The following is a 26551-nucleotide window of genomic DNA, read 5'->3' as shown; positions in this document are numbered from 1 at the left end:
TCCAATTTCAAAAGTCCCCATAGTCTATAACAGTGCCAGTATTGTTTAGAAGTCTGAAGTTCAAAGTCTCTTCTGAGACTCATGCGATCTCTTAACTGTAATTCCTTGTAAAATCAAAATGAAAAAGCAGATCACACACTTCTAATGCATAATAACACATGGCATAGATTACAATTTCAAAATGTAGTTAAATGAACATAAATGAGAAAATCCTGGACCAAAGCAAGACCAAAAACAAACTGGGCAAACTCCAAAGTGCTCCAAAGTTGAAGATCAAAGTGCTCCTCAGATCTTCAACTCTCTTCAGTCTTGTTGACTGGTTTTCTCTCTTGGACTGGTTCCACTTCCTGCTATCAGCTCTGCTCAACAGGTATCCCATAGTTTCAGCATCTCCAAGATTTGGGGTCTCCAAGGCAATTCAGGCTTTACCTTCACAGCTTCACACAGTGGTGTCTCTGGTCCTCCATACAGGGACACCCTGCCACCTACATGGCCTCAGAAGCTTTTTTAGCTGTATGAGGAGATTCCATAATTCATATCTTCTATTCTTGACCCTAAAGCAAGAACAGTGTGACTGAAGCTGCCAAGTTCTGCTCCTTGCTGGGGCTGAAACAGGGCCCCCTTGTTCAAATATATTTTCACCAGCTTTTTGTTTTCAATGGTTTCCTTCACAGCCTAATATTGACTTTCCTGGAACTAGTGCTGTAGACAGACCAGGCTGACTTTGAACTCAGAGATTTGCCCGCTTCTGCCTTCTGAGTGCTGGGATTAAAGGTGTGTACCACCACACCTGGCCCTAAACTTTTCTCTCACCCCCTTTCACAAACTGGAAGCTTAGCTGGGTGTGGTCTTGCTCTGAGGTCACCACTCCCATTGTTCCACTTAGCATCAGGCTTTTCTTTAATCTGTTTACACTTCCTGGTGTCCCTTTTTCATCCAACTGGACATTTTGTAATTTTTTTGTTCAGCTTGCTTGTTTTCATTATAGATTTGCATAAGACTTGCCACTAATTACCACATAAGGCAGTTAATCCTAAATTGTTTGAAAATGTTCTCTGCCAAAGCTGTTAATCCATAATTTTTTAATTTAGCCTCTGGCAGATTTTTTTTTAACAAGGGCAGAAAATAGCCTCATTCTTCACCAAAACTTCATAATAATGATCTCTAGGCAACCTACTAATACTCTTCTCTGAAACCCCATGTGCCAGGCCCCCACAGTTCACAACACCCTCAGCACTACTGCCTTTCATGCTCCTACTAGTATGGTCCATTAAGGCCTACTTAAAGCATTCAGATGTTTTTTAAATACAAAGTCTCAAAGCCCATATTCTTCCAAACAGAAGTACGGTCAGGCCCATCACAGCAATACCCCAGTACCTTGTATCAACTTCTGTCTTAGGTTTCTATTGCTGTGCAGAGACACCATGACCATGACAACTCTTCTAAAGGAAAACATTTAACTGGGGCTGGCTTACAGCTCAGAAGTTTAGTCCATTCTTAGCATGGCAGCAGGCGGGCAGGCATGGTGCTAGAGAGGGAGTTGAGAGTTGGGATGAGAGTGAAACTAGGCTTGGCTTGAGCATCTGAAACCTCAAAACCCACCCTAAATGTCATACTTCCTCTAACAAAGCCACACCTCCTCCAACAAAGTTACACCTATTTCAGCAAGGCCACACCTCCTAATAGTGCTACTGCCTATGAGCCTATGGGGACCATTTCTATCAAATAACTACATAAATCTATGCTTGAATTATTGTCCTGCAACTTAGTGGCTGTGACCGTAAGACCTTAACTTCTCTGAGACTTCCTTTGTTTATTTACAATATACAGCATTGATAACTTCCTCAAAAATTTACTTATGGGGATTGAGTGAAGACTCTGAAAGTTTAAATAAGTAATTAAAGGGGCTGGAGGTATGGTTCAGTGATTAAAGGCACTCTTCCAGAGGATGTAGGTTTGATTCCCAGTACCCCATGATAGCTTATAACTGTCTGTAACTCCAGTTCCAGGGAATCCAATACCTTCCTCTGGCCTCCATGGACACCAGGGACATGGTGTACAGACATACATACAGGCAAAATGCTCACACATATAAAAGGAATGTAAATCCATCTAATAAATATTTTTAAAATAAATGATTCACCCAGCTAGTACATTGTTCACTTAGACATGTATTTCAGGTGTAGTAACCTCAAAATCCCTATACCTCACTTCCTAAAATTCTCTAATTCTTCATATCTGCCCAGATATGGTAGCACTCTTAACAGTCCCAGGAAAATATATCATTTACATTAAGACAGCCCCTTACCTCCAACTAATCCTAAACTTGTAAGATGCATCCATTCCTCAGCCAGACACTTCTAGAACTCTGATCCAGGAGTGTTCTTCATGGAGTTGGATTAAATGCCAGGGCATCAATTTTTTAGCAGCTTGTTTCTTGTTTATGGGTGGGTTTCTGCCCGAGCATCCCTGTGAAACTGGGGAAGCCGCACAAGGAGATTATTCTCCACTGGGAAGCTGTTTTGATATGATTTTTGTATTTGGCAAAAAAAGAAGTTGAGTTTATTTCTGTCACATCTGTTTGAGGCTTCAGGTGACTGGCTCTGGCTTATGCAGTGTGTGCAAATTCTGCTGGGGGCTTTCATCTTGAAGGGTAGGGAAGACGGCACTGAGGAAATCAGCAGAGGGCATGGCTCTGCGGTGGGGGTCCTCAGTGCCACTGGAGTGTTGACTTCTTGCAGCTCGTTAGGGAAAGCCTCTTCTCCCGTACTTTCTAATATCCAGTCTGAAACAGCAACACCAGCTTTGGCATGCCTGCAGCTACACTTCCTACCCGTTCTTGGCCATGGCAAGTGTTACGGGTTGTTTCTTATATTTGGAAGCAAATAGCCTAGTTCCTGGTCTCTGTGCTCTTTCCCTCTTCTCTTTCTCCAGCAAGCGAGAAACTCCTGTAGTAGAGTTTCAGACATTAACTGTACAGACATTCAGTTAAAAGCAAAGATCATTTTTTGAGAAGAATGCAAGGAAATATTATATAGGAACTTTATTTGTCATGATGAAGGGGACGGGAAAACCACAATAGTTCAAAAGCAAGTTTTCTTTTTTCTCCCCAACTCAATCAACTTAAATGGGTTTTACTTGCTTTCCACTAACAAATATTTATTTCCATTCATGAGAGCAGTACGTCGACCATATTCAGCTTCCTTGCCCAGTAATTCAAAGGAAAACCCCAAAAAGATTAGTAAAGAAAAATGGAGGAATTAGTACCCCCTAAATTTTTAAAAAGCATGTTTAAGGTTGAAAAGTGTTTATAATTCCTAGTAGGAAAACATTATCTGAATGAAGACCCTAATGGCAAACCACAGTAAAATGCTTCAGCCGCATTTGATGCAGAAGGGTAGGGATAGTCTTCAAAGCACCCCAGCTCTCCCGATGAGGTCAGAGGTACACTGGTTTGTGTCACTGCAGCATCCAGTAAGCGAGCAAAGCTGCTCTTCATTCAGCAAGGGCTCTGTTTGACCTTACGCTTGACCTCCAAACTTGGCTGACAATTTACTGATGAGATTCATAACCTTTGGCTTGCTCTCATATTGTGACATGTTTGCTGGGTTCTGGGTCACATCCTTAAATGACCAGTGTGGGTCTACACCTCATGCGTTGATTGGGCCTGTCTGATCCTTCAGGCCTCTTCCTGTCAAACATGTTCAGGGACAGCAGAGGGCGCTGCATTAGTTATTTTTTTCCTTTTACTGTGATAAAGACCATGACCAAAAACAACTTGGAGGGGGGGGAGGAAATGGTTTATTTCATCTTCTACTTCCAGGTAAAGAATCCATCACTGAGGGAAGTTAGGGCAGGAACTCAAGGCAGGAGCATGGGGGCAGGAACTGAAGCAGAGGACACGGAGGAACACAGGTTACTGGCTTGCTCTGCATGGTGTTCTCAGCCTGCTTTCTAATACCAGCAGTAAGGATCACCCACCCAGGGGTGGCACTGCCCACAATGGGCTGGGCCCTCTTCTATCAAGAAGCGATCAATTCCCCACAGACTTGTCTACAGGCAATCTGTAGGAGCATTTTCTCAATTGAGGTTTCTCTTTCTAGGTAACTCTGGCTTGTGTCAAGTTATGTGTGTGTGTGCGTGTGTGTGTGTGTGTGCGTGTGTGTGTGTGTGTGTGTGTGTGTAAGCCAACTAGGCTAAGTGACAATAAATCCTCAATGTCCATTTTAACCTCTGGGTAGAAAACTCTCAAGTGCCAAGATGACCGCACTTCATGAAGGTTAGTTGATGGCAAGTGTCCCAGATGCCCAGCAAGGTGGCTATCACGTTTTTATAATATAAACATTTATGATGCTGAGGCAGGAGGATCATAAGTTCAAGACTTGTTTCTTCTACACAGTGAATTTCAGATTGCCCTGGAGTATGTTTTGAGGCCTTGTCTCAAAGCACTAAGCACACATACACACACAAAACTAAAAGAATCAAGGCTTCTAGCACGCAGGGCTCCAGAGATCCTGCTGGAAGTATAGAATTGTCCAGTGTCTGGGTCCCTTGAAGAGTTTGGGTTCATTTTTAAATTTAAAAAATATCTATATGTGTCTATATGTGTGTGGGGGTATGTACACATAAGTACAATTGCCCACAGAGGTCAGAGGTGTTGCATTCCTCTGGAGCTGGAGTTACAGGCTGTTGTGAGCTGCCTGATGTGGATCCTGATTGCTGAGCAATCCCTCCAGCCCCAGAGCAGGGTTCTTAGTGGTTCATAAATGACCTTCGTGGCATCTAAAGAGTGGGAGAGGGGAAATCCAGGTATCCACTTGTGTTCCAAATACTAAAATGAAGCCAAGTTTCTTCACTTCCAGACATTCACCCAATGCTCTCTTTGATGTGCTGGGAAAATGTGTGCTTAGATGAGGCTTTCGTTATTTGATTGCAAACAGTTAAGATGTGATAGTGTATTAACAGCATCTTCCTGCCGTTGAGTTTATCATTTAAAAAACCCTGTAAGAAACAACTTTCTTACTGCTCTCAGGCCCAACCCTCCTTCTGCAGTTCTTCTTTCTTTCATTTTTTAAATATTTATTTTATGTGTATTTATATTTTGCCATGGGTGTTGGGTCCCCTGGAACTGGAATTATAGACAGTTGTGAGCTGCAATGTGGGTGCTGGGAATTGAACCCGGGTCCTCTGGAGGAACAGTCAGTGCTCTTAACCACTGAGCCACATTTACAGACTTCTGCAGTCCTTCTAAATGGAGCAAATAGACCATTGGCTCTTCCTGTTGCCTTTCAGCTTCCTAAACATGCCCTTCAATATGGGACCTCCCATCTTTGGCACTTATTGCTGGTGAGGAAACAAGAGTGCATAGTGGGTAAGAACACAAGCTATCAATTTGGCAAGAGATTCCAAATACTTGCCTTATAACTGGTAGAACTATGATCCGTTACATCATCTCTCAAATCTCATTTCCCACCACCAGATAATGGAGCTCATACTAGCAAACACTTCTAAGAACTGTGATTTTTAAATGAGCTACACCCGCGGAGATTTCTCACTGCCTGGCATTTTATCATCCATTAGTGAAAGTCATTTGTCGTCATTTGTAACTATTATCATTAGACCTGGCCTTAGGTGTTGTGGGAGTAACTTCAGCTGCCTCAACCAATAGTCGCTGAAATATGAGCCCACAGTGCAGCGGGGAGCGACTTCCACTCCGTCAGCCAATAGCTGCTGAAATACCAGCCCACTGGGGCGTGGTATATTTCTCTTTTGAAAAGAGAAGCAGATCCGGATCAGGCCCTCTTGGTTCCGGCTCTTGGTTCCGGTGCTTGGTCCCGGCTCCTGCTCCCGGCTCCTGCTCCCGGCTCCTGCTCCAGCGACTAGGTTCCCTTCCTGACGGTTTATGGTGTATGTAAGTTTTACCCCCCAAAATAAATAACCCCTTAAAACATAACTGGTGTGGGATTGATTCGCCGATACTTAGGGATGGTTGATTGTAGCAATAGTTGATTTAGGCTTAGTTCCTAAATTCCCAGTAAAGACTGGCAGCAATAAAGGAGTACCAGAAACCCTAGCCAGGAGTTATCCGGGAGCAAAATCTTGGCAAACCTCTATCGTGTCTATTTTTCTTTGGCTAATGTCTGGAGGCTCTACGTCCTGAGCTATGCAGACCCTTAGACAGAAGCAAGAAATATTAACTCTAAACAATAAAGAGCCATGTTTCATGAGTTATTGTAGCCCAGTTCATAGGATTGGGTGAGGCAAGCTGCAAATGATGCCGTCTTGCTGAGCACCAATGAGAGGCTCTCGCTTTGATCTCCTACAACAGATGAACAAATAGATAAATAAAATTTAAAATCTATAGTCTAGTGACCATGATGCACTTGCCTGGCCATGGTCCTCTTGTATCATGGTCATTAGTCTGAAATTAGTCTATGCCACAAACAGACCATTTTTTATCTTTGTTTATAAAATTAAAGATTGAACTATACATTTTATTTTTTAAAGATTTATTTATTTATTTTTAAAATTCATTTTACATACTAACCACAGTTTCCCCCTCTGTTTTCTCCCCCCCACTTTCCCCCACCTCCTCCACACCTCACATTCACTCCTCAGAGAGGATAAGGCTTCCCATGGAGAGTCAACAAAGCCTGGCATATCAAGTTGAGGCAGGACCAAGGCCCTCCTTCCTGTATCTAGGCTGAGCATGGTATCCCACCATAGGGAAAGGTCTCCAAAAAGCCAAGAACTACAGGTTTCAGATTTTATTTATTTATCTAATGCTAAAGATCAAACCTAAAGCCTTTCATTCATGCTCATCAAAACTGTACCGTTGAGTCTTATATCCAGTCTCAATGATACAGTCTTGCTGAGCATGAATCTCTAGATTTTTGTTTAGCATTCCCAGAAAGATCAATCTTAATAATATGAAGACAAGAAGTGAATATTGTTAAGATCCAGGCCAGACAATTCTTGGAGTAAAAGGACTAGTGATTATATGTAGTGTGGAAGTCAATCTCAGATCATAATCTCAAGATTTGCTTCTGTAAGCACTAGGCTCCAAAGACACAGCCAATACTGAAAGAAAGATCAGAATGAAGCAAGCTTTCTAGACAGAATCCAGAAGGGCCTAAAACCAAGACTCTGGCTTTAATTAAGCATACTTCTGACTTTGTTTGGGGATTGGCAAAGGTGTGCAGAAACCCAGAGGTAAACCCAAGGCTGCTGGTCGTTGATTTAAGTAGGTATTAGACGTGAAGTCAAGGAGGCAGGAGATTCTTTCTTGAACCTATTTCTCAGTTGTTATTTTATACACACACACACACATATATACATATTTATATATAAATACATAAATAAAGGTATACATACATATAGACAATTCATGTCTACCCACATAAACACATATGTATATATCCACGCGCGCACACACACACACACACACACACACACACACACACACACACACACACATATCCCGATGACTAAGCATTCCAATATTTGAGCCTGTGGCGGCCATTCTTAATCAAACTACCACACAGCACTTTCAGCTTAGACATTGATCTACAGAGACTCCATGGGCATTGCTCACATTAGACACATGTATACACACACACACACACACACACACACACACACATTCAACGTGTGTGGATGTGCACGCATTCAAGGCACATTTGTAATAGTTAGAGGACAAACTCACAACCTCAGGTGTCTATTCTTGCCTTTCAACCCCCTTGGTTTCAGGCAGGGGTTCTTTGCTGTTTTTCTATTGTATCCATCAGGCCACTTTTCAGAGATTCTCCTATCTCTGACTCCCATCTTGCCATCGAGGCAGTGGCATTACAGGTGCTTCTTCTACCCATTCTAATTTTACATAAGTTCTAGAGATTTGAACTCAGGTCCTCGTCTTTGCATAGTGGGCACTTTTATCTACTGAGTCATCTCCCAGTCCGTATTAGAATCTATTAATTTTACATAATGCTAGATTTTATGATGACATTTTTTATATGTGTCATTTTTTTTTGGCCTGTCAGTCTTTCACCTGGTTAAGGAACAAAAGAACACCAGTAGCCGGGGGAGGGGGGAATGCCTAAGCTTGAACCTCTTCTATTCTCCTTTTAACAGATCCCACCACTGCAGTCACAGAGACCCAGTATCAGTTCCAGTGCTACCCAAGCTAAGAAAGACTTTAAGGACTTGGAAATAGACTTTGCCAGTGACAAGATATCCAAGGGCTCCCCAAAGAAGTTTTCAGCACAACATTCAGCGACATGGAGCAAGGTGAATTTTAGTTCTACTCTCAGGGATAGGTTTGAGAGTGGCCACCCATCAAAGTCATCATTTCTTGTTCTAGTTTCTATTTGCCATGCCTCAACTCCAGGGGCAAACCAGAGTGGTACTTTGGGAAAGAAATTGCCACTCTTGGTTTTTGATTTGCATCAAAAATGATTTACATTTTCCATTCAATCATACAAATCAAATAATCATCAGTTTAACTCATAAACAATGGAAGATATTGTTTCTGAAATACACAATAGTTTGTGTATACCTTCAGTTGTTTTATGAAAACTAAAATAGAGATTCTTTAATGAATAAACACTATGCACTTTTCAATACAAAGTCAGAGGTTAAGTAATACAATATTATTTCCTAATAACCAACCATAATAAAAGTGAGTTGGCATACATACATACGTGTTTTGTATGTTTAGATCTGCCAACCAAATAGTATCTATTAACAATTGGCAAATTAGTAGATTGTATTCATATTAACAGCTCCATTCTCAAATTAATTTGTGTTTATCTTAATTCATTGTTGTGAACTTAGATTGATTTAGAATTTGGAGCCATTAATACTGGGAACTAAAAGTGAACAGAAACATAATTTATTCCAAAACCAACTAGCCTGCTGGAGCAACACTATTTTGTTGCTAAAAGATCCTGTAAAAGCACCTGGGAACGTAGCCCAGATATTTTATACTTGCTTAGATTTGTAAGGCCCTGACTTAAAAAAAAAGGTTGCATGGAGAAAAGCAGCCTTTGGCTACCGATGTCCAAAATTAGGTTAGACCAAAATTAGGTTTGACTAAAGTTAAAGCACAGACTGATAGTAAGTGAATGGGAAATCATTAATTTATGAAATTGGTTATGACTATTTTCTGCAGAGCACCACTAAATCAGATGGATTGAAATGGGCAGTCTGAGTTGGTGGAAGGATTAGATTAGAAACTATTTTTATTGTGGGAAAATGTGGTTCGCATAAAATCAATCATGCAAACTATTTTAGAGTATGATTTGGTGGGATTATGAAGCCCCCCATCGTTATCTGGGTCCAGAGTTTGTTTGACTCTCCCAAATGGAAACCTGTGAAGCAGTGGCCCCTCTTTCCTCTCTTCTAGCAACTCCTGACAGCACCAATTCAATTTCTCTGTCTTTAGTTTTCTATTTGATAGGAGTGGAATGAATACTATGAGGTCTTTATCGATAGCTTCTTTCTTTAGCATATTGGTTTTGAAGTTCATCCATGTTGTAGCGTGCATTAGAGCTTCATTCCTGTTCAAGGCTGAGCCATTGTCCTTTGCTTGTACGTATCATACTTGGTTTAGTCATCAATCCTTTTATGGATTTTGTGTCTCAAAAACAAAACCCAGATCCTCAAATCGAACTACGTTGAGGCGGGCTGCTATAAGGTAGTTATTGGGCCGTCAGGTAAAAGTCAAGTCTTTGGTATTACAGTGTAATTCCTAATTATCCCCAGACATGAGTGCCTCTACTCTGTCATGACGCCACACTTGTTACTTTACTATGGTAAACCCCAGGGGCGTGTAGTTGGCAGCACGCAGTTTTTAAAGAAGCGACTCTCATAGGCATTGGGAAACAAACTAGCCTGGGTAGAAGATTCTTTAACCAGATAGGTTGCTCAACTTACCCATTCTGGCCCCTAACTCCTATCCCCAAATGCTTCCCCAGCGCCTTCTCACCGAATAACACGCAGAAAACTAAACAGAATAGACAACATCTAGATAGATTGGAGTAAACAATGGCTTTTTCTTCTCTCAGCTCCCTCTGCTGGCGGAATGGGGAAATGCATGTCATCAATTATTGCCCTAGGTGCTCAGGCTTGCTTTCCTAGAGTGCCCTGGGTTGGAAATGGGAGGCTTGCTTAAGCAGTTGCCTCTGCAGTTTCTTCCTCCCTCAAGTACTTTGGTGGAGAGTGGGGTTCCCAGTATGTTTCAGCTCCAGTCTGCAAAGCACGTAGTTTCCTCCCGGATTACCGCCCCCCCCCCCCCCCCCCCCCCCCCCCCCCCCCCCCCCCGCCGCACGACTTAGGCTTCTACCCTAGTACGGGGTCTCCAGGTCTTTACATTAAGCAAGAAAGACAGCGAGTATGAACAGGTATCTCAGGATGTCACATGCGACATGTGACTGTGTCTGATCTCAGTGTTTGTCATGCAGAGGAATCTAAACATCCCCTAGTAGATATTACTACTGAGCAGGGCATAATTCATCTTACACTTTAACCAGGGGATCTCCTTGCCTAATGCTTCCCAGCACCCCATCATCCCCAGAACTTTGGTCATCTCCAGCCATAATGCAGTGATGGAACTCTTTTTTTCCTTCAGTATTGCGTTTAAGAGGAAAAGTAATTGTATGGTAAAGAAATCACGCACACAGGATCAGTACATTTTCTCACTTGTGAACAGGATGGAATGGGTTAAAGGAAAAGAAGATATAAAAGCCCAGCCTCATGCCCCTGAAGGGTAAATGTTTCTGTGGTCACATGTTGCAGGTTAGGTTGTTTTCAGTTCTTCCATTATTTCAACTACTGGAGTTCATTTAGATTGCCGCCCAGCTGCTTCCTTCAATCGCGATTCTTGTGTTATTTTTGGCCGCTTTCTTCATAATTAATTCACTCTTAATGTTGATCAGTAAGCCTCTGAAACTTAGAGCATTTCTTGTTAAATTCATGTGATAAATCAGAGGAGAGTGGAATAACACCTTCCAATTATCACATGGAAATGGGCAGTTCACAGAGCACTTGGTTTTCTTTAGGAGACTTTAAGATATAAAAGGAAAGATGCTGTCTGCCCATTTTAGATGAAACAAGAGAAGTTCGGAGAGGTAAAAGATGACTTGGACAAGGCCACAGAGCTGCTCAGTGATAAAGCTGAGATGTGAACCTGGGATCCCTACCCATATTCCATAGCATTTTTCATTGAGCCATGTGACAGTAGCAATGACATTCTTTATTAGCTAATACAATGGGGAAGCTGACAATTATCTCAACTCCAATATGAATATGGAATAACACAGGAGGGTTTTCTTGTGTGAAAGGCACTGGGCTAAGCACTTCTCATGTATCACCTTATTTATTCTTTGCAACACCACATCAATGTCTCTAATATTGATTATGACTTAAAGAGGTTAGGGAACTTGAGTCAGGAAATGATACAGCCAGAACCTCAAATTAATTTCAAATCCCCTGTGTATGTGCATGCAAACACACACACACACACACACACACACACACACACACACACACGAAACCCAGGGCTTTAGGTGGAGACTGCTTGTTCATTTCCCGCCCACTCAGACCCAAATAATCACACAGAAACTATATTAATTATAACACTGTTTGGTCAATGACTCAAGCATATTTTTAGCTAGCTCTTACATCTTGAATTAACCCATTTTTATTAATCTGTGTATCACCATGAGGTTGTGTCTTACTGGATAAGGTTCTAGCTGGCGTCTTTCTCCTTCAGCAACTACATGGCATCTCCCTGACTCAGCCTACTCTCTACCTAGATCTCTGTTTGGATTTCCTGCCTGCCTTCATTCTGCTGTGCCATAGACTGAAGCAGCATTATTCATCAACCAATAAATCAACACATATACAGAAGGACATCTCACATCATTTGCTCTTTTCTGTCTAATTAAAGAGGAAGGCTTTAACTTTAACATAGTATAATTACATATACAAAATATCTATAAAGCAAGAATTACAGTTACAATATTTAGTTCATTTACATGTGGCAAAATAAGGAAAATACTCTATCATCTATCCTATCTTTGTGTGTCTAAAGCTTTATATCTAATTTAACCTTTATCATAACTAAGCAAAACTATAACTATCTGTCTTTAACTCTTTAAAGACCCCAGAAGGATATAATATTACCTAAGTAATCAGGAAATACATTGTAAACAACTTCCAAAACTCTAGAATTAACAGAGATATCTTGCTGCCTGGACAGTCACGCAAAGTTCCTCTGCAGTGTTGGGGTATCCATCTTCAGCCTACAGGCCCATAGTATCTGGCAGACTTTTTCATGATGCAGGAAATTTGAGAGACTGTTTTGCCTATCTTGGCAGTTTGTCAGTCACTTTCTTCTGTATCCTACAGAATGTCTGGCAGTTTTTCTATGAAGCAGGAACCCTGAAGGACAATCCCATCTTTTGGAAAGTTTAGCAGTCACTTTTCTGTGGGTCCTGCATGTCCAGTTCATACAGCAGACCATCAAGCAGTCCAGGCAAGAGCAGTTTCTTGCCAAGATGGCTAACCTTGCCACATTGAAGACAAATTCCATAACGAGTTTCTTTAATGTCCATCAGCTTCTCTGAAGTAATTGGTGCTGCCAGACGCAGACAAGTTTCACTGTTGAGAAAAGTTTAAGTTTTTAAAATCTTTTAAATGTCATATTTTGTAGGTCTTTGAAAGGTCTGAAGAATACCTATCCACCTGAAATATATCTTTGTATATCTAGAAAACCTAATATGACTATATTATAGATGACTATCGATTAATCTGTAATTCTTAATTATACATTACATTTTTAAACGTGTTGCACAAACATTACTTTTACTGTCTCTTTAAAGATTTTGTTTTATCTATACTTTTTTCTTCTCTCTCCCAAGCCTATGTACATTTTTAAGCACACTGTGTCTCATTTAGACGTCTTTTATGTCTGAATGTGTCCTATTGTGTATCTGAAATCCTTTTCTGACAAGCAGCATTTTAAAATGGTAAGCATTGTGGTCATGGCAGCCCTGGCTCCTGGCTCCACCTCTCTCGGCCTTTAACATGGTGGTGGTAGTTCACCTCCAGCTCTGAGACCGCCGGGCGGGAGCCATGCTCACCACCTCAACTCTGGGAAGCAGTTGTCCCATGCCACCATCAAGCAACTTACAGCATGCTGCCCACAAAACCCATTTAAGTGCAGGACCTCTCAAAAGAACCAGAGTTTATGCTGCCAGCATGAACCAGAAAGCCTTCCCTTAAAGAAGCTGAGTGTTTTTTTTCCTCTAACACTGAGTCAGGATGAATTCTCTAAAGGAGTTGTGCCTCTGCTTGCTGCCAGCAAACAGAGCCGATCTGAAAAAAATGCCTACTATGAAGTTTTACTTAACTTTGTTTTTTATGTCTAGAATTCTTTTCCAAGCTCTCTCAGATTTTATGTGGATGTAGTCACCCCATGTTGGGTGCCCTTTGTAGGCAGAGACTGCTCATTCATTTCCCTGCCACTCAGAACCAAATAATCACACAGAAACTATATTAATTACAATCCCTATATCTCTGTTAATATTTCCTGTCTGTTTTTATTCTTCCCTGGTATAGGCCTAAGCAGTTTTATTCATCAACAAATAAAGCAACACATATACAAAAGGACATTTCACATCACAGGGCATCATGTTCACAGAGCACATGCCCCTGTGCTCCATGTTCTTATATTCTATTTGAGTTAAGAAATGGAAGTGATTATAGTAGGAGGGAGGATGCAGGCTACATCTAAACTTTATCCTCCTAGGACTTTAAGTTGGAAAAGTGCTGGCCTCAACGATTTCTATGTACCAAGGATTTGAGTGAATCAGTAGCTGAGTGGGCACCATCAAGAATGGGAACACACTCTTCTTTAGCACACCCAGAGAATAAACAACAATAATAAAACCCAACCAGTTAATAGTCAGTCTTATACCCTATGCCAGCATCTCTTAGCACAAACACCTCTTACTGAGAGCAGTTTCTCCAGCAAGATCTGGGATTTCTCTGGAGACATTACTAAGGCAGTGTGTTTTACAATCTCTGCTCACACAGACCCAGGCTTCACAGCATCTCAACGTCAGACCCCCCTAAATACCTGCAGAATATCTTTTCCACAAAGTGCCAACCTTCTCCAAAATGTTTGATGAAACCTCGGTCTAACAGTTCCCAGGTTTTCCAATTTTTAAAGGTTGACTCTCATCACATAGCCTAGACTGGTCATACACTTCAAATTCTCCTGCTGCAGCCTCTCAATTGCTGGATTTACAGACAGTGCCACAGTACATGACTGTTACTCTTATTTAACACAAGACACAACTTTTCTCCATCCTGAGAAGCAGACTCAACTGCTCTCTCTCTCTCTGTTAATCCCAAAAATACAAAGAGAAGGACCATCAACTCAAATCACCATGGTCATATAAATTAAAGGATGTTTTTGCTTTCACATACATGGGCTGCCTTCCCCTAACGTGGGCTTCAAGAGGTCATCATTGGATGTGAGGAAGACAAGAATTGTTTACAGCTCAGGGGTAGGGGGTACAGGAGCAGAATATAAGCATAACAAGTTAGTCATAACAAACACCTGAAACAAAGACATGATTGCAAGGTGGTCATAACATGGTAGTCACAGTAGTCATAGGTGCTCATATAACCTTTTAAAACAAAGGCAGGGTTGCAAGATGGTTATAAACATTTTTTTTTTGAAATGAGGACATAAATACCATTACTGGACCAGACAGGCAGGACAGAATCATTTGTCGTTAAGGTTACAGGTGGGGCATAATCCAACACTTGAGAAACATAATAAATCATAAACAGGAATGAACCTAGTTTGTCTTTACTATAAGATGCCTTTTAAACCTATGATGGAGGCAGGCTGGTTGTTCATATCCCTTCACCAGTATCTTATTAACTGCAAAGAAAGACATGGAAGTCTAACAACACACAGAGAAAATGCTGTAGTCATTGGAAGGATGACCTAAGGATTCATCATTGAACGAGCTGCTTCCTCCTATGTCTAGATACTTGACAGGAGGGGAAATGGGACTGAAATGTGTTTTAATTTTTCAAAGCACCCCAGTTAACCTAGCTGATAGTGAGAGTGTTCAGTCCAGTCACAACAAACCAGTACTGAGGGATCCCTTCGTTTTGCCCAAAGCCCTAACCAGCTTTCTTTCCCAGGACGAATGTCCATATCCAATCCCCTTACCCACAGATGTGAGGAAAACACCTCCATCTACCTCAACACTGTGCACATGGGTACAGATAGTGCGAGCTGTAAAAAGGAGTTCGATCCCCTTTCCTCCCTTTTCCTTCCAGAGCCCTACCAGAAGGGGATATGATTTGCTCTTCCTGGGTAACTCACACTCTCTTATGATTGACTCCCTTGGTAACTATTTTAGGGAGACAGTAAACAATATGGCTGATGGTAGAGATGAGGCATAAAAAGGAACCAGGAGAAATCTGTACATTCCTCTAAGACAATTGATGGGATTATTTAAGAGCTCCATGTGCTTTCCTTTGAAGATGTGCTAGGTCAGTTGTCAGGTTTTATTCTCCACTCTGGCCCTAAATTGTCTATCATAAAAATCAGAGAGTCTGTCAAACCATTTGAAGGCCCTTCGTCTGATATTCTTATCCTCCAGATCTGTTTTATTTTGTTCTGATACTGGGTATTGAACTCAGGGCTTTTCACATGCTAAACATATGTTCTACCCCTGAGTTACACCTCCAGCTACTGTCAAGTCTTGATATGTCCCCCCAAATGTACATTTCAATACTCACTTCTAGATGATTTTAATATGGGGGAGTCCCTGAATCCTATGCTAAGAAATACTGTCCAGAGCTTCAGAGAATATACAGTTTATTTAACCCACTGGTGGGGTAAAGGAACTATGTAAATATAAAGATATGCCACTTCTACACAACATACCGTGAACCTACAAAACAGTCTTTGAAGGCTAGTTTGAATCGTATGTCTGAGTGCAAGGCCCCATAGTCAGACTTTTCTTTGTTGTTTTTAGTTCGGGTTGGATGATATATGCAGGTCAGAGCTTACAATGATAGCTTCTTGACCTAGTACAAGAAGACTACTGGTTGGGGTTAAGTTTGATAGCTTCTTGGTTTTGACTGTGATTGGGAATAAATTAACTCCCACTTCTATACACCCAGTTTGGAAAATGACAGGTTTTTCCTTGGCCTGATCATTCTGTTGTACTATTAGAATGTCACTGGAGCAAAGAATGCTATTATGTAGTGTTCATACTACAAGGTTTGAGAGACCAGTCAAATGAAAAGTGGTCTGTATTGTTTACGATTTTCACATCCTACTTTGACTTTCATACAAAGCAAGTTGCAAGTTGCATGGTATGGTATCCTTTTAGTGTTTCACATGTAGATCTTTTTGTTTTTCTTTTCTTTTCTTGCTTTTTTTTTTCTTTTTTGCGATAGGGTTTCTCTGTGTAACAGTCCTGGAACTGACTATTTAGACCAGGCTGGCCTTGAACTCACAGAGATCTGCCTATCTCTATCTCCCAAGTTCTGGGATTAAAGGCATGTAGATCTTTTTCTTTTAATTGGAAATAGTGAGGTCTAAGCATGACTAAAATGACCCAGGAAACAGAGGAGCTTGCTCGGCAAATCTGGTGGAAGCTTTTAACACAATGAATCCACCAGCTGAAATCATTGCTTAACAACAGCTATGCACTCACACACACGGAAAGTGTGTATAAAGAGTATATTTTATAAGAAGTACACTCAGTATAAAGAGGCGAAACAAGGGGTGGGCAGTTAGCACGTTTCTGATCATGTCATCACAAGGAATTGGGTTTGACCCTCAAATTCATTTCCAAAAAAGAAAAAAGAGAAAGTCAGGTGTGGTGACATTCACTTAGAATTGTAGCTCTGGAGAAGTGGAGACAGGTGGATCTCTAAGGCTGGCCAGCTACCCCTACTAGCCTACTTCATGAGTTCCAGGCCAGTGAGAGAACCTTTCTCAAAGGGAAAAGGCAGTTAGCACTCGAGAAGCAATATCTGAACTTATCCTCTGGTCTCTGTGTGCATACTTGTTCACAAGATGCACAGAATAAATAAATAAATAAATAAAGATAAAACCTCTTCCTTATGGAGTTCAAACTGTAATGGGGGAGTATGGGCAATGAAAGAGATTAGGAAGGAAACACATAAGACAGTGATGAAAGTGTCAGGGGACAGACAATGCAAGAAAGAGGATCCTAAGATGTCAGAGCTGGAGCTGGGGAGATGGCTCAATGGGCAAAGTTCTTTCTGTACAAGCAGGAGAACCTGAACTCAGAACTTATGGAAAAACCAGGTGTGGCAGCACCTACATCTGTCACCTCAGTGCCAGCAGGAAGGGGGCAGAGACGGATGGCTCCCAGGGGCTCACCTGCCAGTCTAGACAAAATGGCAAGTTCTAAGTTCATTGAAAGACCTTTTCTCAAGAAATAAGGTGGAGTGTAGTTTAGGTTTTTTTGTTGTTGTTGTTTGCTTGTTTTTTACACTCTGGGGGCCAATCACCCAGCTCCCAAATAAAAACATGGAGACTTATTCTTACTTATGAGTGCCTGGTCTTAGCCTGGCTTGTTTCAAGCCAGCTTTCCCAATTTAAACTAACCCATTTTTCTTCTTATGCAATTTGCCTCTGAAATTTTTATCTTTCTTTATTTTATATGCCTTTATTCTCTTCTTACTCCGTGGCTGGTTGTGCGATTGGGTTTTTGGTCCCTGGCATCTTCCTCTCCTCCTCCTTTTCTCGCTCCTTGCTCTCTCTTGAGCCTAGACTTCTCCTCCTATTTATTCTCTCTGCCTGACATGTGGGCTTTTTTTCGGTTTGTTTATATGGTGGATCACATGACAAATTTTTGTATGTTGAAACATCCCTCCATCTCTGGGATGAAGGCCTCTTGGTCATGCTGGATGAATTTTTTGATGTGTTCTCGGATTTGGTTTGCAAGTATTCTGTTGAATATTTTTGTATCAGGGCTTACAGAGACTGCACCAACAGCTGGGGAGCCTACATGAGATTGACCTAAGTTCTCTGAGTATATGTTAAAGCTGTGTAACTTTGTGTTCTTGTAGGACTCTTAGCATTGGGAACAGAGGCTATCCCTAACACTTTGTCTTGCTCTTGGGACCCTACTCCTCATACTGGGTCACCTTCCCTGGTCTTAATACATGAGGAGGTGCTTGGTCTTACTGCAACTTGATATACATGGCTGGTTGATATCCATGGGAGGCCTGCTCTTTTCTGAATAGAAAAGGAGAAAGTGTGTGTGTGTGTGTGTGTGTGTGTGTGTGTGTGTGTGTGTGTGGTGTGAGGTGGTTGGGACTGTGAGGGGAGGGAGGGGAAACTGCAGTTGAGTTGTAAAATAAATAAATAAAAATAAAAATATCACATGTGTGAGAACCTAAGTTTGATTCCCAATACCCTTTTAAAAAGCTGGGTACAAAGAAAGACCAGCGGAACAGTGACACATCCATAGACATGTCAAAGTAACTGGGACAAATCCTATGATGCCTCAGCCTGCCACAAGTAACTACAGACAGCTAAGAAATACTAAGATTGGGAAAAATAGTCTTCTCCAGGGAAAAACATACCAATTAATTTACCAAATGATGAGCCCTGAAAACATACAAATAAGCAGCATTATATAGATCTAACAGGTAATATTTAGGAATATATGTGCACACATAATATATGTGAGCACATAATAATAATTAATGAAAAAATAGACCATAAATGTGAAAGAGAATGAAGAGGGGGATGTGGAAGGGTTTGGAGGGAGGAGAAGAAAGGGAGGAATGTTGTAATTATATTATAATCTCAAAAATAAAAATTATAAAAGATATCTCAATTTTGCTTTTAAAACAGATGAAATATGAGTTGAGAGGGCAGCTCTCAACTGGGGAGCCTATTCATGTATTGGGCCCCTGGACACCTCCCCACCACCCAGAGAGGCAAGCTCTCCACTATGGGAGACTTCCTGTGAGCCTTCTGGCATTCTGCCTCTGCCTAGGTCACTTGTGTAAAGATCCAAGATGCATGGCAGTTGGAATGAAGTTCTTTGTTTTTCTTTTAAACTTTGTTTCAGGCCAAAGCAAAGCAGGAAGAACAGCATGCTTCACTGGCAACTAAAGAAAAGGTCACAACCAAGACAAAACACGCAGACCGGAAGGACCACAAAAGGGACAGCACAGGTTAGCATCCCTTCACTGCCCATCCGTGGATCTCGGCCTTCGATGAACAGTACAGTGTGCTGGGAGTAGAAACCAAAACGCCCCCTCCCCAGCGCTGCTACCCTGGGTCCTCTTGTGTGTCGGAGGCACACAAATGAGCTGGAGAGAGGGTTCTGCAGCTAAGAGCGTGCATCGCTCTTACAGAGGACCCCAGTTTGGTTCTCAGCACTCAAGTAAGGCAGCTCATAACTGTGCATAAGTCCCGCCCCAGGGGGATCTGACACTTATGAATTCTGTGGGCGCCTACATGTACATACCCATACCCAGAATTAGAAAATAATGAAAGCCTATGAATGTATTAGGGCCCTGGGCACCTCACCACAACTTAAGGAGGCAGGCTTTCCACTGTGGGAGACTCTGTGTGATCCTTCTGGCATACTGCTTGCTGTCTATCTCAGTAGTGAAAAGGGTTAAGGATCCTCTGTGAGGTTTATTCCCAGATGCATTACTTAAAAAAAATCACAAAACCAAAACTTTTAATTAAAGATCTGTTCACAAAAGTATGGCCCAAGATTCTCCTCCTAAACCGAAAGAAGCAATGGTTATACGGGCTTTGTGGAAAGGATCACACATGATTTTCTATCTTATCTAAATGAACTTCCAACTTGAGAGGCATGTTGTTTGTAAATGTGTTCAGTTCTTTCAAATGACTAAGCTTGCTGAGTTCTGTGGAGTGCAGCTAGTGATGGCCTATTCAGTGTTCTTCCCCGACAATGCAAGAAGATAGGAACAATGGAACTGGCTCCTCCAAATTATTCTCGTAGGAGTTACAGTTCTCTTCCGGTTTAGAGAAATTTTGCTGTTCTTGGCGACTTCGTGACTGATGGCCATGTCCACAGCTCTCAGAGCTGTGTGCAGCTGTAGCCAGATATCCACGGCAAGCTAATTCCGTGCAGTGTTTGATAAAATTAAATTTCAGTTCTGTCACTTATGTTGTATGGTTGTCAGAGTTTTCCACAAATGATTTCACATGTGGTGTCAAAGATAGGACTCCTTTAAGTATGTTTTTCCCAGAAAGACAAAACACTAAAAAGGTCTTTTAAAGAAGCATGAGAGGGAGGAAGAAAGGGACATAGATCTCATTTTTCACACATGGAGATAGAACGGAGTCAATAGCCCTGGGGTAACTTTGGTTGCTATTCCACAGGGAGGGCCTGATTTAGAAAGAGCACAGGCTCCAAATCAAGGAGCTCGGTGCTGTATGTTGCAGATGCAACCACTAGGTGGCACGACAGACTCATTGTCTGTGAAGAAGGACCCAGCACGGTGGCTGTTACTTAGCTCAAACTAAACTGTAGAGGAAAGTCCCGAAGGAGTACCCTCACAGACGCAATTGCTGGGGTGTTGGGAGTGCTACTTTGCATGTATTCAAAGAACTGCTTTACATGTGTGTCACATAGGAGTGTTTTAAGACAAAGAGGCAGAAAACAGATGAAATGGGGGGGGGCATAATCCTAACCTCTCAATGAATTACTTTGACTTTTATTTTTCTGAAAAAAATCATGAATCCATACAATATAGAATTTTCAAGAAGTTTGGATAAGTAGTATATGGAAAATAGGAATACTAATCAGAAAGCAAAATTTTTCCCTTGCTGGACTGAAGAGACAGATCAGAGGTTAAGAACAATTGCTGCCCTTCCAGGGGACCCGGGTTCGATTTCCCCACTTGGAGGCTCACAAACATCTGTAACTCCAGTTCCAGGGCATCTGAGGTCTCTTCTGGCCTCTCCAGACACCAGGCACACATGTCATGCAAAGACTTACATGCAGGCAAAATATCCACATCCACAAAATATTAATAATATAAAAGTCATTCAAAAAGAATTCCCCTTGCTCCTGTTCCAGTTAGGTTTCTCAAATGTAATCATTGTTACGAAATCACAATTTGCCTCCTTTTCAATCTCACACCTAATGGTCAACCAGACTACTGATGGAATGCTAACGAGCCAGACCGAGACTATCTGCTCATAGGATCGAAATTGCCCTTTACTATAAACATTTTTCATCGCTTAAAGCTGGTAGTGAACAAGAGAATGTCTCCTGCATAGTTACATGTTCATATCAGGGAATTCGGTAGCAAACATAGCCATGAAAGACTGGTACTCTTTTAGGAAATCGAAAGCACACATATCTCACCTTTCCTTTTTACATTTGGTACAGGGCCTTCGATCCAGGAGCAGAGCTATAACCCTGACTCTCAGGAGAAGAAGAAGACAAGAAATCAGTCTCTAAGTACTGATGCTGCCTCGAGCACAGGCCATTCGGCTTCAGAATCCCATCCAAAAAGACGCAGAAGAAGAGTCAAAAACGAGTTGTGTTTCGTAGAGAAAAGCCCTCTAAAATCCACGAAAGAACATGGGAAAGCTGGCTCCTCACCTACTGAAGAGTTGCCTGGTAGGGAGCACTCTTTCTTGAAGCTTTATCTGGAGAAGCAAAACACAGAGCAGAACCCAACTGCAGAGGCAGCAGTTACTACTCAGAAGATGCCTTCAGATAAAGGGAATGTGAAGGGGGAAACGACTGCCATAGACGTGGAAGCCCAAAGAACACCAGCACCACAGCCTACACCTACACATGTGGCAGAATTCACAGTCAACAGTCCACCACTCAGCCGTGAAGAAGGGGTTTCTGAAGGCAAGAAGAAAAAGGAGAAAGCCAGTTTGGTGTCACGGATAAGAGGACCATCCACAAGCCAAGAAGAGGCCACTGTCTTGAAGACAGCAGAGGCCCAAGCGTGTACGCCTCCTTCTCAAGTCCATGGAGAAGAGGAAGAAGCATCCAGCCTTGATTTGCAAAAGTTTCTGCCAAGAAAGGAATTATCCTTGGAGAGCACAACTTACCACAAAGGAAGGCATCCCAGAGGTGGCCTTCGGGCCTTTTCAGCAAGTGTTTCAAGCACTACCGCAGAGGATGTTTCTATGCCCATGTCGCCTCTTCCCCTCAGGAGGTGGCCAAATGCAGAGGAAATCTCCTCTGATTCATACAGTAGTTCAGAGTATGAGAGTAGTTCTGAAGTGCAACTGGGCTCCGCACATTCTTTCCAGCTCCTGTGGAACCCTCAAGATGATGATGTCTTCCTCAAAGCAGGAAATGCAGATGCTGAACTGAGCAAGATGGCGTGGCAGCAGTCTCTCAGCTATTCCTCCCAATCTTTAGGAAAACTCAAAGCTAGAGAACTCTCCTCAGACTCAGACAGTTCCTCAGGTGATCAGAGAAGCTGCGAGATGACATCTGCCCAGTCCTTCCAGTCCTTGGACGAGTTTGAAGGATGCTCAGAATCAGCAAGTTTTATCATCGATTCTGCCTCTGAAGAGAAGTTGACTCCTGGGAGATATTCCCAGGCCTTGCTGGAGTCTGAAGAAAATGAAGTCTCCACAGAGTCAAGCAGTTACTTTGAGAAGTATCACAGTTCTGAGGATATGAGCAGCTCGGAGGAAGAGCACCCTCCTGAACCTTCCAAGCAGGCCCTGGCTCAGTTCAGAGACCAGCAAGAAGTGACCCCAGTTTCGAGGAGTACGCCAAAAGAGTCGAGTGGTTCTGCCAAGCCAGTGCACCCTGTACACACTTCTCCACCCATTGTGAGCCCTAGTACTCAGCAGCAACCCCCCATTTTGGGGAACGTTTCTGGAGCACAAAGCAGACCCGTGGAGTCACTACCTCCCAGCCATACTGTCAGGTCATGGATGAGCCCTCAGTCTGAGCATCAAGCATTTGCAGAGGTCACTGCTGCTGACTGGGGCATTTTTATGCAGCCACCATCCCCTAGAAGGGCTTTGAAGCACCCAGTGAGGCACACGGTTGAGCAAAATGTCCCCACAAGTACAGACGTCTCAACCATGGGAGAGGTGGCTTCTGTGGAGACTCTGCCTCGCAGACACCACTCTCAGCCCCCAGTCAGACCAGTACTTGAGCAAGATATTTCTGTAGGCCCAGAGCTTGGCGTTTTTGAAGAATCTGTTGCTGCACAGTCTCCCAGATACCCTTCTCAGCCTTCAGTGGGGCCAAACATCAAAAAAGAAGCTTCACTGGGTGCTGAAAGTGCTGCATTTGAGGGAAGCCATTTTATGGAGTTCCTGCCTCCTCAGCATCCTTCTCAACCCCTGTTGAAACCCTTCACCCAGCACCAGGCTTTTGAAAGAGGTGTTTCTGTGGATTCAAGGCTTCTGGTACAATCTTCCCAGCCATGGATGAAGCCTCAAGGGAAGCAACCATTTTCAGGTTCAGAGAGCACAGCTTTAGAAGGGAACTCATCTATGGAGCATGTGCCCCCTCCTCTTTCCCAGCCTATGAAGCAGCCTTATCAAAATGTGCATTTCGAATCTGAGACTGTCGCCACTAAGATCATTACCATGGGCCCACTGCACACCAAATATTCTACTCATTCCTTACTAACCCCTCAAAGTCAACCAGTCTCAGAAAGTACCTCAGTAGAAGGTGCCTCTTTGGTGGAGCTACTGCCTCCTCAACCCTCAGTAAAGCCCAAATTCCAGTCACAGATGACCCGAGATCCAGTGAGTGCTTCCACTCAAGGGGGCAGCCCTATGGAGTCAGCACCTGCTCAACATACCTTCCAAACACAGCCTTTCCCTAAATTTAAGCAAGTGCCTACAGGTTCAGATGGTCCTGAGGCCCAAGGGATCATGCCTATACAGCCAGGGTCTTCCAGAAGCCCTTCCCAGCTATGGTTGAATCCTACCTTTGAGCAAATATCTGTACTCCCTGGCAATATCCCTGCTTCATGGGCCATTCCTGTTTATCCACCAGCTCCCAGAATGCCTTCTCAGCCCTTGATGGGATCAGTAGTCCGACAGTCAGCCTCCACAGGATCCGTGAACACATCTATACAACAAGTCGCTGTGGAGCCATTGGCTCCTAGAAACCCTTTGCAGCCATGGCCAACTTGTCCATTTGAACAAATCTCTGCACCCCCAGACCAGGCTGCAAAAGCAGCATGGAGCATTCCGGTTGATCCACAAGCTCCCAGAGTGCTTTCTCAGCTCTTGGTGGAATCAGTAGTCCAACAGCCAATCTCCACGGAGTTAGTGGGTACTTCTGTGCCCCAGAGCAGCTCTGTGGAGCTCCTGCCTTCTAGATTCTCTTTCCAGTCAAGAGTAGACCCGGAGACTTATGTAGCAGATGAAGGAGTTTCTGCAATTGTGAAGCCTGGAAGGCATCATTCTCAACCCCCAAGAAGCACAGAATTCAAGGAAGAAGTTTCCTCAGATTCATTGGGAGCTTCTGGAGAATGGGGCATTCCTATCGAGCCAAAGCCTTCGAAATATGCTCCTCATCCATGGTTGGGCCCTGAGTCTGAGCGCCAAGCCTCAAGTCTAGAAGGTTTTGCCAAAGAGGGGGACGTTTATAAGGAGGCATGGATTCCCAGAAATCCTTCCCAAAGCATTACAAAACAGCAAGTCCAGAAAACACCCTCAAGGTGTGAGAGTCCCTCTTTTGAAGGAGACATTCCCTGGAAGCCACCACCTCCCAAAGCTACTACCCAGTTCTTAATGAGTTCGAAAGTTAAGGACATGTCCTCCAGTCTAGAGAGTGCTGATGATCAAGACAGCTCTAAGAAACAACAGGGTAGAGGTGCCCCTTCCCAGTCCTTTGTGAAATTTATGACAGATCAAATCTTTGTCGAGAGTACTGCTGGGGAGACAGCCATTTATGGAAAGCCTGTGCTTCAGAATCGAAGCCGTCCTCCCAGATCTTTGTTGAAGCCTAAGCTGGAGGAGCAAGCCTTCTTATGTAACTGGGATGAGGAACCTCAGGAAGACACCACTTTGAAGAAGCTGCCCCTGAAGCAGCCTCCGCAGTCGCCCAGAAGACCGAGGTCACAGGAAGTTCTGTCATATTCGAAGGGCGCCCCTCTGAGGTGGAGCAGCTCCGCAGTAGACAGCACTCAGCCCCTGGGAAAGCTTGATCACCGGCAGAAAGTCTCCATTTCTGTCAGTTTTCCAGAAGAGCGGAAGAGGTCTGAAGGACAGCTGCCTTCCACACAGCCTTCTCAAGGCTTCGATGTTGCTAGGTCGCAGGCACCGGTTTTATCAACAGCTTATGCAAATGTTCCCGTGGAGTGGCACAGTCCTGAGGGGCGGCGGCCTCCCAGCCTGCCTGCTCAGGCTTCAGTGATCGCTGACTCTCAGCAACAAGCTTACGTAGGTTCTGCCAGTGCTGCCACTGAAGGAATCATTTCTAGGAAGAATACTGGCAGCTGGTCCATGCCAAAAGGCCCAGATTCTACAAAGAAAGCCATGAAAGACACACAAGGCTATGGGGACTTCATTAAAAGCACCCCAACTTCTGTTACCAAACCTGGCAAGTTCATTTCGGTTCCTGCCCAGAAAGCATTTGCTTCAACTGGCACTTACTCTACGGAGGAAGTTCCTCAGCGTCGTGATGAAAAAAAGCGTTCTTCGTTTCTCTCCACCAGCAAGTCTGATGTCGAAAATGTTTTCGGAGTGCGACTGCGGAAAATCTCCCAGAGGAGTGGGCTCCCAGAGCCCATTGCGCCAGTTGTCCCAGCAGGCAAAGAACAGATGAACAAAGGAACTCCCCAGGGCTCCAGTGGAGGCCAAGAGAAGTCCAGCCAAGCATTTAGCTGTGCACAAAAGCAAGGAAACAGGCCCAGACATGAAGGCTCTTTCAAGAAACTACCAGTTTTCAGACCCCCAGGTGAGAGTTTTGTCTCTCCAGAGAGAAGACCTGTAAGGCAAAGCCTTGGATGAATGGGCCATGAACTCGGTGGCCTCTAGGTTTCCAACTGTACTGTCGCTTTGACAGACTAGCTGTGGATTTAGAGGTGGGCTAGTGCTCCATCCTGGATGACGATATTCAGAAGTAACTCCTTTGCACTCTTCCTTTTCCCCAGGAGGCAGCAGTCAGGGCATCCATTTACTTCTCATTAATAGATGCAGGACCCCCTCCTCTTCCTTCTCCATCTACCTCATGTATAGCATTCTTTGGGCAGAATCCCAATGAGTTCCTAAAAAATAAACAATAACTTTACATATACCATGTCACTTTAATCTGTCAAACAGATCTCCAAAACCCAGTTCATCAAGAGCAATATGTTGACACTCTTTCCCTGAAATCATCTTAATTTACTCCAGATCAAGGTGACCTGTTGAGCACTACTCTTTTAGAAAAACATTGTGTCCTTAGCATCATCCCTGCCTGTTATTGTCTCTGCCTCTGATCACACCTATTTCACAAGAGACCAAGAAATAACAGAATCTGTAAGATTTTTC

At 43.1% G+C, this 26551-nt stretch overlaps 1 protein-coding gene and 1 long non-coding RNA gene across 4 annotated transcripts in view; one reads left to right on the top strand and one right to left on the bottom strand.

Annotated features, from left to right (window-relative positions):
• The window catches only part of Kiaa1210 (KIAA1210 ortholog), a 74789-nt gene that overhangs the window by 39226 nt on the left and 9012 nt on the right, over window positions 1–26551 (top strand). For 2 of the 3 annotated variants that reach the window (XM_048450394.3, XM_048450393.3), the window contains 3 exons: window positions 8131–8286; window positions 19155–19260; window positions 21462–25976. In XM_048450394.3, coding sequence (XP_048306351.3) covers window positions 8131–8286; window positions 19155–19260; window positions 21462–25976 — 4777 coding nt within the window. The remainder of the gene's footprint in view (window positions 1–8130; window positions 8287–19154; window positions 19261–21461; window positions 25977–26551) is intronic. The other variant, XM_048450395.3, reaches the window with a different exon arrangement.
• On the bottom strand, window positions 11231–22281 carry LOC146889294 (uncharacterized). Its single transcript, XR_015000453.1, has 2 exons — window positions 22142–22281; window positions 11231–12660 (listed from the first exon to the last, which is right to left on the bottom strand). It is a non-coding gene; the product is annotated as an uncharacterized LOC146889294 (long non-coding RNA).

The sequence above is a fragment of the Myodes glareolus genome, chromosome X (genome assembly GCF_982192425.1).
Source record: "Myodes glareolus chromosome X, mMyoGla1.1, whole genome shotgun sequence".
NCBI lineage: Eukaryota > Metazoa > Chordata > Mammalia > Rodentia > Cricetidae > Myodes > Myodes glareolus.
The sequence above is the reverse complement of the archived record's forward strand: the minus strand, read 5'-3'. Positions and strand labels throughout refer to the sequence as shown.